Source organism: Drosophila obscura, unplaced genomic scaffold (assembly GCF_018151105.1).
Source record: "Drosophila obscura isolate BZ-5 IFL unplaced genomic scaffold, ASM1815110v1 contig_151, whole genome shotgun sequence".
Classification (NCBI taxonomy): Eukaryota; Metazoa; Arthropoda; class Insecta; order Diptera; family Drosophilidae; genus Drosophila; species Drosophila obscura.
In genome coordinates this window covers 1,377,136-1,394,942 of record NW_024542737.1, presented here as the reverse complement: position 1 = coordinate 1,394,942, position 17,807 = coordinate 1,377,136, and the positions used below count along the sequence as shown (strand labels likewise).

The window sequence follows — 17,807 nt, the reverse complement described above, 5'->3', positions numbered from 1 at the left end:
GTTTGATCGATTTGTTCTATGCATCGTTCTCGGGTTCGTTCTTTGTGCAATTTTGAATTTTGAATATTGAATATGGAATATTTTATGTTATGCCTAGAATTTATTATGTTTTATTTCTAAATCGATTTGTAAATTGCAGTGCATCAATAAAATACACTTCCAAAATAATAATACAATTATACCAGCGCGTTCTTCTTATTATTTCCCTATACAAATGTTAAATTAGCCTCTAGAAAAGCAAAGGAATAATGCAAAACTAACTTAAAATAATATCTAAAAAAACGGAAAGAGGAAAACTATAGCCATATATGGGGTTTAGTTATTATTGGCCATCAAAAGAAATGTTGTGTGGAAATGAAATGAAGACAAACAGGTTATAATTCAGTCTAACAAAACCAAAAGAACTCAATAAAACAGAAAATTATGAAGAAATTTCTACAGAAAAGTGTTTAATATTAGAGGGGGCTCAAGTTTAAGTTCCAGTTCAACCCCATCCCAATCTTCTGTTAAATAAAAATACGGTGAAACGTATGCGTCTTTTTTGTACACATGAATTTTCATTTTTATTATTTCTCAGTTTTTGTCACTTCACAATCAATCGAACGCTTACACGCTTCCAACATTAAAATCCCTTTCCCGCCACTAGCTCCAAATACAGACGTTAATTAGATATATATATTTTTTCGATTTGTTTTGTGGTACATGTGCTTACGTTTAGAGATACTCGCAATATAGACTCGTCCTCGAGTCCATGACAAAAAAATACGCTTGAAGAAAACCAGGGATATGGAAATCCAGAGAATTTGAGTTTTGAGAGAACTTTAGAGATGTTTTTTGTGGGCTTACGAGCATGGGTGCATGTGACAGTTATACATGTATGTATCTTAGCAAGTGTTTCATTATACAGCTTAAATCGACTTGGAAATTATATAATGCAAGATTAAGAATTCTCCGTTTGTTCAGCATGGAAATCTGAGCAAAGATTCTACGAGTTTTATTGCTGCGTGGGTGCCTGATTTGTTATCTTCTGCTTAGTACTCACTAAGTGGACTTTTGTTGCTGTGTATTGTTTGTTTCGTATTATATATGAATAATATATATAACTTGCCACCAATCCATCCATCCATCCGTCACTCATTCAATCCTTCAATCCGTAAATCCACTCTTGCTAAAAAACTCGTCGGTTTTCCAGCTTTCAAAATGTGTGTTCTAGTCTTTGCGTTTCTGTTTCTTTTTTATTTATTTTGGTTTTTTTTCGTTTCTATATCGAGTTTAATGTAACAAAATAATTTACGATTTTAAATGAAAACCATCAATTGTTTGTAATATTTTATTAATACATTTATATCTAGAGCTAAGTTGAAGCTTGTTTCGCATGCACTAAACTTGCATTTCAATCTTTTTGCTATTCTTTTTCCTTATTTTTTTTTGGGTGTTTTACTTCAATATATAAAAATACTATTTATTGGATGTTTTTCGAGTACATTTATACGTTTACTCCATTACCTAAATAGGTTTCTTTATGGGTTAATTTGTTTCATTTTTCTAAATTTCGTTGCGAATTTTTATTGTTGAGAAATAAGTTGTGTGTGTTTTCGAAGCTACTGATATCGGTTGGAAAATCGCTCCCGTTCAAGTCAATCAAATTGGTGCTATCCATCCATGAGAATCTGTTTGCGTGCGCTTCTTCAACATCTGAACTTGGGGATACCAGTGGTTCGTCCTGCTTCTTGGCAGTCAATCTGAAGAATCAACCTGAACTATGGAAATAATCATCAATATTGTGGCGCCCCTGACTGGAAATGATCTGTATGGATCAGAGTTCCTTAGTCAACCAGAATATTGAGCTAAACAAATAATGAATCTACATATCTCTGAATCCGTAACATTATCTATCTGATTAATCGACCAGGGGCCCAATATTTGCAATATCCGTTTCTTTCACACTGACCCTCTGTAGAATCAATGTATCAAAGAATCTGAAACATTTTCCAAAAATCAACAATGAGCTTAGCTCAGAATTTTGCATCCTAATCTGGGTTCAATCTACAAATTAATGAGCCGCACAACAATCAACAGCGAACCGAACCAAAGAATCAAACTGTTGTCCAGAATGTTTCAGCTATCGAACCAAACAATCTCAACCAATCATCAATCAATCAACAGCTATCTGTTCCGTGGATATACATATGTACGGGTAATTCTTCTGTGTGTGTCAGGTTCTGGACGTTAGGTACACAAGGTAATGTCATCAGGGTACAAAAATGTGGGTATTCGTGTGTCTGTGGGGTGTGTGGAGTGGATGTATACATCGGACAGACTAATCTCCACTGAGCGGCAACGATCTCCTAGAGATGTGTAATCGGCACAACCATAATAGATACACACATACGATACAATGTATACAATAAATGAGCAACAACCGAAAGAATACTGTTTCGTAGGTTGTAGGTTAGATTAAATATAAATACTAAGTGTACTTCTGTGTTTTATATGCATGCTGTGGATGCTGAGGAGGATCAATTGTGTATATACTTATACATATATGCATATATATCATTGAGCCTTCGATACACGTGGGTTTATGTTTGCATGTTTTTATTTCGATATTCACTTTGTATCGTACATTTCATTGGATCCGTTTGTATTTGTTTTGTACAGTTTTTCAATGGGGTGACGATCAATTCAAATTCAAAATTCAATCATTTCGAGTAACCTGTAAAATGTGTGTGTGTGTGTGTGTGTGTGTATGGTGTATGGTGTATGGTGTGTGTGTGTAATTATAAGTATAATTTACAGATATTCCCATTTGGTTACCGCGTATTCAGCATTAATTTACGGCTGAGTTTGTCGTTTATATGTATGTTTGTATATAATAGTTAGATATATTAGCTGGATATATAATATACGTATATATGTATACGAGTACGAGAGTATGTATGCCATGTGTATATGTAAATGTATGCGCATATATAACTGTAGACTGGTACACAAAGCGAAACATAGACGTAACGTTCATCTTAACGATAGCGATAACGATAACCATAACGATGCCGTTCAAGTTAACGTACACATTATCCCTCCTATATAAGTACTATAAGTATCGGTATTTTGTATCGTTTTCTTTATATACATATATATATATATATATATATATATGTTTGTGTGTATATATGTATGTATCTCTCGTTTTTCGATTTGTTTGTTGTTGCGGTTGCAGTGCAAACGCCCGTTTTAATTTTCTTAGATCTAGATATAGATATACACATACATATAGGGGCCATATGTCACTTGATCTTGTATAATTTTATTTATTTTTAATATTTAATTTTTCATTTTTGGTTTCCTTTTTTTGTTTGTTTGTTTGTTTCTTTTGTTTTTGGTTTTTGGTTTTTTGTTAAATATAATGTTGTCGCCTCACTTGTATATCCGTTTATATATCTTTATAAAAATTATATAATTTAAAGCTTGTTTGTTACGTTCCAACTAAATGTACAAAATCTCAAATTTCGAATCTCGAACAGAACCATTTTATAATGATGAACAAATACAGGGCCGTGCTAAGAGCATGTTGTGCACAACCAGAACCAGTCCACATTTAGTACATTGGCCAAGGGTCGCACAACAACACACAACACTGTGGGAAGCGGAGCTCTCCCGCCTCGATCGGGGTTTCTCGTAAATGCTAATGCTAATTTCTGTTTTTCAAACATACAACTGAATTTTCATAAAAATCACCCTGTAAATTGTATTCTTTTCGATCTATCGTATTTTACTCGCTACATGGTTTATCTTTTGTTCTCTTATTCTAATATAAATACATTCAATAAACGTGATTCGCTACGACGGAAGCTTTTGTTTGGTATTTACATGTTCGTTCGGATAAAACTCAGAATCATAAAGAAATCAGATATGAATATATATATATGTATGTAAGTATATACGTAGGAGGAGAGTGTGGTGTGTGTATGTGGCGGTTTGAACTTTGAACTACTTTGAGTTGGCTTTGCTTTGCTTTGGTTTTTTGGTTCCCGATCATGGACTGCGTATAAAAAATAATCAAACTCTTTCTCCTCTCTCTCGCGTTTTGTTATATTTTAGGAATATTGTTTGGCATTTCAGTCATCAGCTTAAAACGAAACTAAAGGTAACTAAAGAGATGAACAGAACAAAAACCTAAGGGGTACACACAATACATATGCATGATCATATAATCATAGAATCAAATAATATATATTATACTCAATTGATATATACAACCTCTCGCAATTTATGGTAAATCCTTTTGGTTTTTTTTTCGATTTTGTTTTTCGTTTTGTTTTTTGTTTTCTTTGGCAAAACTAATGTCTGGTACAAAACTAAACTAGTTTTCCAACTAATTAATGTGTGTATTCTCACTTGCATGCATGGAGTTTCCTCAGCGGTTTTCCATTTTCGCACGATACAAATTTACGCTTTAATTACAATACAATTTTAGTGTGAAGTTCTCACTCGATTTTTGTTTTTGTTTTCTGTTAAATATTTCTGATTGAATCAATCAGATCATATCGGATCAGATCAATCAATGCGCTTCGTAAAACGCGAACAAATTGTGGATTGGATTGGGGATCGTACGGAAGTGGTACGGAAGCGGTACGGTACGGTACGGTAAGGACAGCGTCACCCTGGGGCCGGCGGCGAGACACCTTGTGTCTAGCAACTGATTTCGGAATGATTGTTGTTGTCCTTGTACCGCTCCGCGTAGCCTTGGATGGTGAACGGAGGGTCCCGGTCCCCGGCAGCTCCCACAGCCGTCGGACTCTCCCCATTAACCACAGCGCCATTGCCGTTCCCATTGCCATTGGCATTACCATTGGGCATGGCCTTTTGTTCCGGCTCGCACTTGACCTGCACGTTGGCGTACGACTGCTTGCCCGAGCCATTGGTTAGACTCTTGGCCAGTGTCGACGGATCCAGCGTGATCCCGTCCAGCTGCGAGGTGAAGGACAACGGCGGCTGGATGGTGGTCGGCGTCGGTTGCGGCGTGTCCAAACTAATTAGCTTCCCCTCGTCGTTGTAGGTTTGGCTCTCGACAGCCTCTGCTGCTTGGTCGGCGGCCGGTTTCGGTGCGGGGGCTAGAAGTGGGGATGCGGCTAGGGGTGGGCTGGGGACGCTAATGGGCGCCGTGGTGGTGATGGGCGCTCCAGCGCTCAGTAGGGGCTGGTCACTCTTCGAGTTGGGCAAGATGAAGGAGGTCTCCAGCTGCTGGTCGGGCAGGACGACGGGCTTGGGATGGGGCGTCGCTGGCGAGGACACCGCAGGAGGGGTGCACGAGCTCGCCTGCTTGCGCTGGGGCGGGATATAGGCGGAGCTGCTGGGCAAGTGATGGGCCAGGTGGCTGGGGAGGGGGACCAGGTAATCAGGTATGGCCAGGCAGAACTCCTCCCCATTGGGGGGTCGGATGATGGTGTCGTCGCGGTCGGAGGACGTCCCGGATCCCAGGATATTGGGCAGCGGGGCGTTCATGATGCTCGGGTCCTGTGAGCAGGTGGTCAGGTGTTCCATCAGGCTGGTGAATGTGGGACGGTCCTCCGGCGTCGGGTTCCAGCAGTCGGCCATGATCTTGTATATGGACACGGGGCACTCGGTGGGGGTGCCCAGGCGACCGCCTCGCACCACCAGCTCCATCACCTGGGTGTTGTGCTGGCCCGGATACGGGGAACGACCCAGGCTGAAGACCTCCCACAGCAGGATGCCAAAGGACCACACGTCCGTCTTGGAGGTGAAGATGCCGTCGAGGAAGGCCTCCGGCGGCATCCACTTAATCGGCAGCATCGCCTTGCCGCCCTTCCGGTAGTAGTCCGATCTGTAGATGTCCCGCGACATGCCAAAGTCCGCAATCTTCACCACGCGTCCGGGTCCCTTGCTGCTCAGCAAACAGTTGCGGGCGGCGATGTCGCGGTGGATGAACCGCTTGCTCTCCATGTAGCGACAGCCCTTGGCAACGTCCAGGGCGCAGAACAGCAGGTCCTTCATGGTCAGCAGCGAGGGCCGCTCCGGTGTGTTGCGGTTCTCGCGCAGGAACTTCTGCAGATCTCCGCCGGCCAGCAGCTCCAGGACGATGTAGTAGGGCTGCCGGTCGAAGCAGACACCGATCAGGTGCACCATATTGGGGTGATTGAACTTGGCCATGATGGCCGCCTCCTTGAGGAAGTCCTCCTCCTTTTCGCGCTTGGGATCCTCGCGCAGTGTCTTGACAGCCACGCCCATCTCCACGGCATCACCATCGCGATGGCGGTACAGGGCCATGTACACCTCGCCAAAGGCTCCCTTGCCCAAAGCACTGCAATCAGAACAGGAGGAGTGATTAGCTGGAGTCCTCGCTGGCGACGGAAGATGGCAGATGGAACTTACTTGACCAACTGGAGACTGTCGCGGCCCACCTGCGGCAGACTGTTCACATCAATGTGGCCGTTGAGGATGGCATCGCAGCCGTAGTTGGGATTGAAGTTGTTCAGGTTGGAGTCGTCGATGTTGTGGCGCAGCCTCGTCAGCTGCAGGTCCTGCTCCACCAGCATTTTGTGGCGCTTCTTGGTCTGCTTCTTGCGCTGATAGCGATTGTCTGTCGAGCAAAAGGCATGGCATAAGGGATAAGGGATAAAGGATAATGGGATCTCCCGATGCAACACTTACACAGCATAAAGATGAGGGCCGCAATGCAGAAGAAGAGCACCGCCAAGGAAAATATCAGAATGGAGACCAGGTGCTGGAAGGAGGACTTGCCCGCCTCCTCGCGTATCTCGCAGGCTGTGTTGTTGTCCTTTTTGAGGCTCCAGCCGTCCGGACATATGCAGCGCACCTTCGAGCGGAACTCGTCCAGGGCCACGCAGCGGTAGTCGCAGCCACAGCCCTCGATGGCCGGGATGATGATGACGGATCCCGGACCACTGCTGGCCCCCGCAAACACCTCACCGATCTCCCGCAGGCTGCGGCTGGCGCTGATGTATGAGCTGCCGCCCTCACCGTTCGACTCGTTCAGGTAGACATCGCCGCCGGCATAGCCGCCGCCTCCGCCGCCCGTGTTGCAGCCACCTCCGCCGCCTCCGAATCCGCCCTGGCCATGTCGATGGACGGTGGTGCCATTGTCTGCAAGCTCCACGTAGCAGGAGTGTCCGCCGCGACCGCCCTGCAGCAGGGCAGCCCCATTGGTGGGACTCAGAGCCTGATCCTCCTTGGCCCGCCAGCCGCCGCCTGGTCCTGCAGTCTTCTTGTTCAGTGGCTCGCCATTGATCTGTCCACTCTCCGGCGCCTGCAGCGGCTTCGCCTTCTGGCCGTGCTGGAAGTCCTCGTCTATGTACTGGCCAATGCCCAGGCCTCCTCCTCCGCCGGCCACCAGCAGCGGCACAGCCTCGTTCTTGGCCTGATTCAACAGGAAGACGAAGGACCCTCCGCCGCCGCCACCGGCCCCGTTCTCGATGTAGATGTTCTTGACCATGTCCTGCTTGGAGCGGAAGCTGTACTGGGCCAGGTCCAGGTCGTGGTCAGTGCCGCAGCCTGCCTCCTTGGGTGCGCCCATGGACTTGATGCAGGCGTTCTCGCCCTGCTGGCCAATCAGGAAATAGAGTTCCTCGTTCTTGTGCAGCTCCAGGACGGCCACGGCCACAGATCCGCGCGAGCTGCCCACGCCACCCGATCCGAGCCCTCCACTCGCTCCCTTGGCAATGATGCTGCAAAGGGAAGGGGAAAGTGTGAGTACTCCAAGTACTGAAGTACTGGACTGTCATTGATGTTCTTACGTGTAGTGTCCCTCGTTGGGCACCTTCCACTTCTGCATGCCCTTGTAGCTGCTCTGATCCTCGACGACATGCACCTCGCGCAGAATGTGCGTCTTGTTCTGCTCCTTGTAGGCGCTCTCGCACTGCGAATGAGTGGGGCCTATCATGCCACGAGTGTCGCAGCTGGTTAGCTCCAGGTCTGAGGCAGAGAAAAAAGGAGATTTAATCAGGACTCGACCCGCGGAGGCTAAGGCTCACACTTACAATTGGTATATTCAAAGTCTCGGTAGGTGGGACTCTTGAGGTTCAGTCGCACATCCCAGTAGTTGTAGCCGTTGAGGTGCTCTTCAGGAATGTTGAGGCCAAAGCACTCGGGGCTCAGCGAGAAGTCATCCACGGCCACGTCCGAGTAGATTCTCATGCCCATGCGGGCCTCAAACTGAAGATAGTATCTGGCAAAGAGGCAGATCGAGATCAGGTTAAATAATATCCCATTGGGAAGCCATTGTCCCCCCTCTACTTACTTGGACGTAATGTTGGGCAGGACGTACTCGGCCCTCAGCCAATCGCTGCCCTGGTTCTTGGTGCTCCACCAGAGCGTGGTGGTGATATTCTCCTTCTCCTTCATCTCCACCACGGAGAGGTTGATGCTGCCGGGATTCTTGCCGAACTGATGGATGAAGAACCGCACGACGCACGAGTTGCGGTACGGAGAGTCCGGATTGCCGTGCACCGATGGCGGCGGGTTGAACGTCTTGCTCAGCATGATGGCATTGCTGGCAAAGCCGATTATCGAGTTCTTCTCCGTGTCGTTCATGTGCTGATTCATGTTGACCAGCATGTAGTAGCCGCTGGTGTTGTTCAGCAGGTGCTGCAGGGTGTGATCGCCATCGGGGCCCGTGTCGTGGGTGGGCGACGAGCCCGTGTGGCGCGACCAGGTGAGCGTCGTCTTGCCGGAGTCGCGCCAGCCGCACCAGTCCTCCTCGAAGTCACAGCGACCGCCATAGGGTATCTTGTCTGTGAAGGAAGAGGTAAGCAAGACGGTGACTTGGTGTTGGTATTAAGAATGAATCCCCACCCCACTCACCGCATGACTGATGCTCGTCCTCCGCTTCGTCGCAGTCCCGGGTAATGTCACAGATTCGTGGCAGATGGATGCAAACGGAAACTCTGTTGTTTGTGCACTTGACCTGCGACGTGCTGCATTTCTCGGCCTTGGTGCCCTCCGGGAAACAGTTCACCATCCGCAGGTTGTCCAGCGCCACATGCCCCTTCTGTCCGGCCTTCAAGTCCGGCACGATCTCGAACACTATGCGGAAGTCGCGGGAGATGCGTCCCAGGCGGTACACCTTGCGTGTCCAAGTGCGAAAGTTGTCGCCCTGGATCTCGGCCGGCACCCAGCTGCTCTCCTGCGTGTGCAGTGGCTCCACCACCACGCGGGAGAGGCCGTGGCTCATGTCGCTCTGGTGCATGTACACCTCCAGGAAGCACTTCTCCATGGTCGTGCTGAACTCCGGAGACGTGAGGTTCAGGGGCTTGGTGCTGGGCTGCACGCGGGCGTACAGGAAGTGCCCGTTGGCGTCGTCGATGCTGTCGGCCACTGGCCCGGGCAGCAGACCGGTCATGTTTCGCTTGGCCAGCTCTGTGCCAGTAAGCACCTGGAAGCCGTCCGGGTAGTCCACCCACGACCAGCTGCAGGGTGTCTCAAAGTTGCACTTGACCCCCAGCTCGTACTCGTACTCCGAGGATGGGGTCGACTCCGTGTGGGTTGAATATGTGTTCTGAAAGAAGCGAAAGTCAGCGAAGGTTCAAGCAGAAGGAATAAGCAGCTGCAGGCTCGTACCGCATTGGGTTCCGTGTCCCTGATGCGGTCCTTGATCTCCTGTATCAGATCCACTGGCACCCCCTGGGGACTGACCACGGGGTCGCCCTCAAAGTTGCCATGGGTCACGCCGCCAGCAGGCTCGTCCGCCTGGTTGAGGCTCTTCTTCAGCTTGTAGAGCTCGCTGATGGAGTTCTTGCGCGAGTACATTCGCTTCGGCTGCTGCTCATCGACGCCAGCGTACAACGGAGGAAAGCGGGTGGAGTAGGGGCCCACCACGGGTCCGGCGGTCATGGCTGCGGCGCCGCTCGGCTGACGCAGCTGCTCCCCATAGCGGTCGGCGGAGCCCATGCCCAGGCCCAGGCCGTCGATGCGGCCTATCGAGGAGGTGCCGGAGTAGGAGGGATAGCCGGCACTGCTGCCGGATATGCCACCGCCGGGTCCGCCCACCGATGGCTTCATCAGTTCCTTGCGCAGCGAATCCATGCCACGGCGGGCGAGATTCTGGCGGCGTCGCGGTGGTGGTGCTCGGGAGCCACTCTCCCCCTCGTAGTCATCGTAGATGCCTGTCACCGTCGGCTGAGGCTGTGGCAGGGGCAGGGGCTGCTCGTGGAGCCTTCCATTCCGCAGCTGCTTGCCACCTGCCCAGTTGTTGTTGTTGTAGTTGGGCAGCGCGTTGAAGGTGTGGTTGGCGAGCAGTGGTCGCTGGGCTAGAGCTGGACACGGACCCGGAAACGGACCCACGCCCACCCAAATGGCCAGCACCAGCAGCAGCCAGGCCCAACCCTTTTGCCTGTGCCGGGGCATCCTAATCGGATCCCAGATCCCCCAAGTCCCACTCTGAGCGTGTCCGCCTGCTGGAGTTCTGTTTCCGCCGGGCTTGCTGTGTGGAGAGTCCTCTAGCGGATGAGTGTGGATGAGTGTGGTGTGGTGCGTGTATCTCGGCTGGACTGCCGGACTCTATGCGCTGGTGTCCTTAACTTTTGTTGGATGTCAATGAGCGCGGATGGCCGCATTTAAAGTTCTTCAAATGCAGGCAACACATTGCTGTGGCTCCCACGGGTATCCGTGTGTGCTTTGTGGCTGCCTTACAGGTGATGTTGATGATTTGTGACTTCCGGGAAAATCTATAATTAATTAATCGGAATATAACAAAGAGCCGTGATTAATGGGGCAAATGCTAATTGGCTATTCAGCAGACACGGTGCTGCCCACGTAATGACCTTCCATAATCGCATTTATTAGCCTAATTTAGTCAGTCAGTTTCAGCAATGCATTCCTCTCCTCTGATACTCATGCCATTTCGAGTGCAGGCCAGGCCCAAATTCCAGGAAGCCATTCCTCCGCCCCCGGAAAGCAGAAGGGAGCATCCGAAATTGCAATAAAGTTTCCATTATTAGAGGACGTGCATTAGGAGGCCACACATAAAGGCCCATACGCCAGCCACATTGTACCCTCCCCAGCCAAGGGCCAAAATCGATGACAGCCTTCAGATTTCCTGACATTTGGCCAACAGCAGCAACAGCAGCCACTGCAGCCACGCCACTGAAATGCTGCTGATGCAGGCCGACTGCACTTTTCAATTATTCCTCAACTCTGCTTTTTGGAAATGCGATACGGGATGCGGAAAAGGCACGGAATTGGGTCAATGGTTGAGACTAATTGAAAGGCCAAAGAGAGCCTTTCTACGAATTGTAATACACAATGGCTGGGTCATTCTCGGGAATGTCTGCGTTCCCTAATAAGGCCAGCATTGTGGAAATTGCAGAATCAGATTCCTTGAATTGCATGTCAAAGGCGCATTAAGGGAGTTATCAGGAAAAAGCTGTAATCTAAGCACAATCGGATCATTTCACACGAATTCGAAACTCATCAGAATTAGTAGATAATCAAGCACAAAAGCCCAGAATTTAAAACTTGAATCAATTGAAGCGTGGCTTGATATCGCAAAATTCGAAATGGCCAATAACAGTTGTTTCCCATGAAATTTAATGAAAAGAATTCTCTGATAATAAAAAGTAATAGAAAAAAACAAATAAGTGGCTTTGGAGTAGTTTCAAGCGAATTTCTATTCAATTTGAACAATGAAATAAACTTCAACAGAAAGGAAAAGCACTTTTCCCCTCTGTCTGTACCACAACCAAATTTTCTTAGAAATGCTTTCAATTTGTAGCATTTTGTAGCAAATTTTAATTAGCAATCGCGTTTCGCATGAGAATGCTTCATAGAATGTTTTCCCCAAACTCAAATTAGACATATAGTTTTAGCTAGAAAGCAAATGTATTTCCATGGAAATATTCATAATTTTTGGGGCCTTGTGGATGGCTGTATTTTTTTGGTACTTGTGCTGGTGCAGCTTCTACACTTCTCCATGGGCGTCGTACAAATTCACTTTTAACATTTCGCATGGCTACTTCCACAGACACTTACAGATCATACATACGTTACACACACAAATCCATATCTCACAGATACTCTGATGCCCAAGCATTTTCTCGCATTTTCGCTTTGGGATTTCTTTTGCCAGCCAAATGACAACTGCATCTATTTTATTTGATTTTTCGGAATACGCGTTTTCTTCTCCTTTCTTTGCCTGTTCTTGTTTTGTGGATACTAGACTTGGGGATAGACGACCGAAAGGATGAGAGAGAGATGAAGGATGAAGAGCTGTGAAGAGTAGCTAAAGCGAAAGAGAGAGACAGAGAGAAAGCATTTTCCTTTTCGTGTTGTTTGCCTTTCGCTTTTTGGCATTTTCTATTCTATTATTTTGCCCAAACGAAAAACCCCCCAAAAAAAGAAAAAGAAAAAAAAAACAGAATGTTGGGCTAGCTGAAAAGTTGGGAAATTCTCCTAGAAAAAAAATGGAAACTCTCTTCGTTGTCTGTATGTGTTTGGTGTGCGAGAGTATCTGTGTGTTAGTGTGTGTTCATAGTACGCAAAATATGCTATACAAAATGGCTGTCGCACAGTTGTACAACGGCGAAAACAACAACAAAACGGAATTGTAAATCGCACACACACGCACACACACATGGATAGAACACGCCTCGTAAAAAGAAAAGCGAAAAAAAGTGAAAAACCAGCGAGTATCTTGAGAGTTCTTCTGGCACTACTCACTCCCCGCCGCCCCTCTGCAGTCACCACCACAGCCTCAGCCTTAGCCTCAGCCACAGCGAGTGGAAGTTAGAAGTTCTGCGAGTAACGGAACACTGAAGCAGCTCCAGAAGGGATGCAGGTGGAGTCACGGGAAGAGATGTGCGGAGTGGCGGCAAAAGTTGAGGAAACTAACACAAACTACCCGCTGGAAGCCCCCGCCGGAGAAGGAAGCAAACTCGAGTGGAGCCGGGGAGTTCAAGACACGGACAAGTGTCCCACTGAGGACACTGTGACACTGCGGGTGGTTCCGCTGCTTGCTGCATAAGACTGGAGTGGAATCATCGGAGACTCTACTTCGTGTTTATTTCCAATTGGAGTATTATTACTTGGCGGGACTTGAAGAGGAAAGCATCAGAAGTATCAGAAATAGCTAAAGTAGTTCCTAAAAATTAATAGCAAATGGATTCGAACTACTACGAACTTTTAGCAAACATTCTACAGTTGTTTCCTCAAGGAACAGATCAATCTACCCGATAATTATACATATAAAAAGTAATTAAATCTTTATTTCAAATAACAATGGAAAGGAGTAGCGTTATCTGCCTCTATGGGTCAAAAGAATTCATTTCCATGAAACTCTGAAACTTGATTTACCAAATTGCTCTTCTGCTTGGCTTTCGGTTGATTTCGGCGGAACCCAATCAGGCAGAATGCCTCCCCAATTGATTACCGAAAACGCTCCAAACCAGAGCTCTCTCTGTCTCTACGAGTGCTATGGGCCTTTTATTTGCTTGGATAATTACTATGCTCTCTCAGGTCTTTCGACTTTTCACGGAAATTCGAGCATAAATTCGCCAGAAAATAAATATGTGGGTGGGGGGTGTGGCTGCATTATTTCCCGTTAACTTTTTAATAAAAGTGCAAATGTTTGTCCACATTTCGCAGGACAAACACATGTACTTGTCCATTATATGGATGGGTGGATAGATGGGCGAGTATCTGTATTTTGCAGATACACATGCTGCGGGGACGCCACAACAGAAGCGAGTGGTGGGGCAGGGAGGCTGCGTCAACATCGCAAATATTGCGCTGCCGTTCGTCCTGCCACGGCTGCCTGCTCCCTTGGCTTGGCTGCTGCTGCTGCTATGTCCTGTATGGCAGCATCGAATGCGAAACGCAGCTTCATTTTCGTCGACTGCGCAGAATAAACACACACATACACACACAGATACAGATACAGCCACAGACGCTCGCACACACTCACACACACACACACACACACACACACACACACACACGCACACACTGGGCACATGCCTCAGCAAAAGCTGAGGAACGTTTCGCTACTAATGGCGCAGACAAATTGTTTTGCGTATCTCACAGATACATAGAAGCCGTGGCGCACAAAAGATACTACACACAGAACACACACATGCTCACACACACCACACACACACGCGCAGAATAATGAAATTTTCCCTGCAGCTCAACAAATTTTTCATTAGATTTTCCATCGAATTTTTTCCAATATCGAATTAATTTGCATGTCCTTTGATGTGGTTTCATTTTTCCGCGCTTCTGTTTGCACTTTTTTGTAACTACTCGTATTTATTTGTGGTTTAATATTTCATAGCATTTACCATAGCGCACACTTTATATTATTCGCTTTCGTTTTTTGATGAGGTGTGGGCCACAATTTTCGATGCTGCTGTAAAAATGTTAGCAGAAAAAAATTCAAATTTGTACTACTATCCGCCCGAAAATCGTACACTTTTCACGTTTTACACTACAGAAAATTGCAGGAAAAGGTTCACGTTTTCTCTCCGCTTTTCATTTTCTGCTGCTAGTTGCTGCCTCCCGTGGATGCTGTTGTTGTAACATTTTCCCAAGCCCTTGCTCTGGCTCTTGCTCTTGCTCGGGCCCTTGCTCGGGCACTTGCTCTGGCTGTTCTTGGTTTATTGTACTGTTTTGTTGCTCTTGCTCTTGCGGTCCGTCCATCCGCGTGTTTTGCGAAATACTTGCGCGCACGTCGCTCGTCAAACGAAGACTGAAAATGGGGAAATTCTTATTGCCCGGCCAGCATCAGAAGCAGAGGAGCGACGGCATCAGCATCGGCATTGGCATCGGCATCTCCCGGAGTTTAAACGAATATCCTGCGCTGAAATCGAGCTGCGTTCAGGATACAGACACGAATACGGGCTCGGAAATTCCCTACACTCGCTGCAGCCTCCCCTAAGCACTCGCCGCTTTCCCCCAGCAGCACTCGCTGATATCCGTCGAAAGCTGTTGCTGTTTGGGGGTGTGTGGTGGGCTGGGCTGCAAAAATGCTGGCAGGAGTAGCCCCAAGAAGAGACCTCGCTCACTGGCGCACTCTGGTGGTAGGCGGACTCTGGGAAATTAATGCAAACGGCTGGAAATTGAATTTAGCTCCATCAGCCGTTGCAGCAGCATTGCGATACCCAGGCAGGTGGCGGGAGGGGTCGGGAGGGGAACGGAGGACACGCTTGTGCGTCAGTTTTGGCCTGAACCAAGCTTCCTTTTTCAATTTTCCATGCAGCTGCTACTCTCGGGGGGAGGCTCTGGGTCCTGTTGGCGGTGTATTCGTTCTCTGGTGCCGGGCGCGTGCGTTTGTAATTTCATCTAATCAGAACATGAACGGATGCGACACAAATGCACTTATCGGCTTCTCTCCCAGTCACCGCCGCTCTAGCCGGGCCGGGCCGGGCCGTGCAATGACGTGAAAGGCTCTCCATGGCGGAGCAGCTGCCTGAGAGCTGGAGAAGCCTCTTCACAACTATATATCCGGCTGCTGTTGAGGTGGCATCCTGTTGCTTGTCGTTTAAATTGATAATTAAAAGCAAGCGCACTCTAATGTAGAAGGTATCTTCAGAGGCATGTGATGGACAGGTACGTGGGTAATTATGTGGGTAAAAACTAATTTCCTGTTAGCTTTAGATCAACCTTGACTAATAAGTGCAATACTTAGCGATTGAAGCAGTAAATAACCTTCGACAAGGACTCGGTCAGGGCACTTACCGGTCTCTTGACATTGACTGCCCTTTTCAGGCTGACAAGAAGTGACAGAAGTGAACATAGGATATTTCTTTAATGCACTTTCTGACCAGAGAAGATGCATAACTTAATTGAAGTTGAATAAAGTCTCAGTATAATCCACCAATAATTATATTTTATGTCAGTCTCCCCTTTCAAAAGTTCTGAGCCAAGATCGATCTTCGATGATATGTGTTAAGTAATCTTTATCTTTCGCGGCCTGTAGAAAGAAAACATTCGTTTATGTTGGCATAGTTGGCATGTTGCGTCAGTCGCAAAATCTACAACATGAAAATAATGACGACAACAAACGGAAATGGGCGACACAGAAATCACTACAAATATAACAAAATGAATATAGAATCGCGCAGATGAAAGTACTTCAAGATACATATAGTAGTATTGTGTATAAATATACGTAGATATATCCATAGAATATATGAATATAAATATATGGGTAAATATGTATGCAAAGACGCCGACGGCTGCAGGAAAAAGCGCAGACCAGACAACAAGATCTCGAGAGAAACCCCAAGAGAGAGAGAGAGAGAGGAAGTTGAGGGAAAAGGCCGATCGGAATAAAACCTCGACATATCCACTTATTTATAAAATATTATCTGCACTCTCTCTGGCACTCTCTCTAAGCGCTCTCTTTCTCTGCGGTTCTCTCTGATTCTGATTCTGATTCCGATTCTGATTCTGATTTTTCGCAGTGCGACAGTAAAGGCGGCCGTAAAATGTTTAGAGATGCGCAAATTACCGAAACTATTCCAAAATGGCGCATAAAAGCATCACTAGATGCTGCACTTTGTATCTGGCAGATGCACAGACAGACAGACTGAGGAACTTGTCTTCAGAGTACGATATTTATAGACCGCTGAATGGGGGGAACGGAACTTACGCTGTCACATCGGAGCGTGCCGAGATCGGGCACGTGTCGTGGTGTCTTGGAAAGAGTTTATGTCACTACACTCGTATAAGCGACTGAATGTACATTTCAACACATATGTGTATCACTTGGGCCCCAATTGTGGGCTAATTCACTTAGGGCCGCGCACATGTACTGTACGCGTATCTGATGGATGAAGATTCCCGAGATTCCACGGAGCAACTGGGAACTGAGAACTGAAAGAGACGACCGCTCGCCGACGACTGACAAGAGATGCGGATGCGAATCGCAGCAGCTGAGATCGGGCCACAATCGGACCAAATAAATGCTGCGGAGGCGTCCGTCTGCGCAACTCAACTCGTCTCTTCTCTGCCCATCTCATTCCACCTCATTCCCTCTCCCCTCTTCTCTGGGATGCTGTTTCTCACGACTGCCGCCGACTGCAGGCATCCTTGACTTTGCGTTCGTTCGTTTGTTTGTTTGTTTGTTTGTTTGTTTGATTTTGTCGCGTCGTGTCAAGTGGCAATGCAATTGGAAGCGTTGACCAGCGCTACCCACAGGTCACAGCGGGTCTCAATAGGTCACAGCGGGACGGCGGCGTCAGGACAGAGCACAGCACTGACTCCCGTCTCCCGTCTCCCGTCTGCCAACCCCGAACTACCTGCCGCCGAGAGTTCTCAACCGATCAGCCAGAAGATCTATGGTTGGAAGTCTGGTTCTGTTGAAGGGAGAACTATTTTTAGCAGTCAGTGCGCGACAGTTTCTCCTTCTCCTCCGGCTGTGGTTCGTCTTCTGTTGGGGAAGCTGCGAAAGTAATTAATGGCTCTGTGACAGGGCAGTCGGCCGGAGCGGCGAAATGGTAGGGGAAGGGGCTGGTCATGGGCAAGGGGGACGAAGAAAGGGAACAAAAACAGAGACAGAAGCAGCAGCAGCAGCACCAGCAGCAGCAGCAGTCAAGCAGTCAAAGCGGAAGTTGGCGACCTCTACTGATCACAGTGGAAAGAAAACTCACTGAGAAACATATTTATGCTCGCCCTCAGAGGGATTCAAGTGTGCAGAGAGCAAAGAAATTAGCGCTGCTTTTCCCAGTTCAAGATGGCAATCCCTCAGACATCTGTACGATCTATCATATCTATATTTAATTAAAATCTTAAAATCTTATTATCCACACAAATTTTACCCCAAGTTGCAGCCT

General features: G+C 47.4%; 1 protein-coding gene across 2 annotated transcripts; it reads right to left on the bottom strand.

The window, feature by feature from the left end:
- Positions 1-2,209: 2,209 nt before the first annotated feature.
- Positions 2,210-16,867, bottom strand: LOC111075999 (ALK tyrosine kinase receptor). Of its 2 annotated transcripts, none has more exons than XM_022369565.2 (9): positions 16,625-16,867; positions 9,598-10,703; positions 8,842-9,535; positions 8,279-8,771; positions 8,019-8,206; positions 7,776-7,953; positions 6,673-7,706; positions 6,394-6,601; positions 2,210-6,322 (listed from the first exon to the last, which is right to left on the bottom strand). In XM_022369565.2, exons 2-9 carry the CDS (start codon positions 10,381-10,383, stop codon positions 4,693-4,695), a joined length of 5,211 nt encoding a protein of 1,736 aa, XP_022225257.2. In that variant the 5' UTR covers positions 10,384-10,703; positions 16,625-16,867; the 3' UTR covers positions 2,210-4,692. The 2 variants fall into 2 exon arrangements, with proteins under 2 accessions (XP_022225257.2, XP_022225256.2); XM_022369564.2 differs by lacking the exon at positions 16,625-16,867 and adding an exon at positions 14,313-14,724.
- Between the last annotated feature and the right edge of the window lie 940 nt (positions 16,868-17,807).

What these genes read in the sequence shown, in the direction of transcription:
- LOC111075999 (XM_022369565.2), bottom strand. Translation starts at nt 10,383, where the DNA reads ATGCCCCGGCACAGGCAAAAGGGTTGGGCCTGGCTGCTGCTGGTGCTG. An exon ending in GGGACACGGAACCCAATGCG is followed by an intron (nt 9,536 to 9,597) that starts GTACGAGCCTGC and finishes CGCTTCTTTCAG; the next exon opens with AACACATATTCAACCCACAC. An exon ending in GACAGTCTCCAGTTGGTCAA is followed by an intron (nt 6,323 to 6,393) that starts GTAAGTTCCATC and finishes TTCTGATTGCAG; the next exon opens with TGCTTTGGGCAAGGGAGCCT.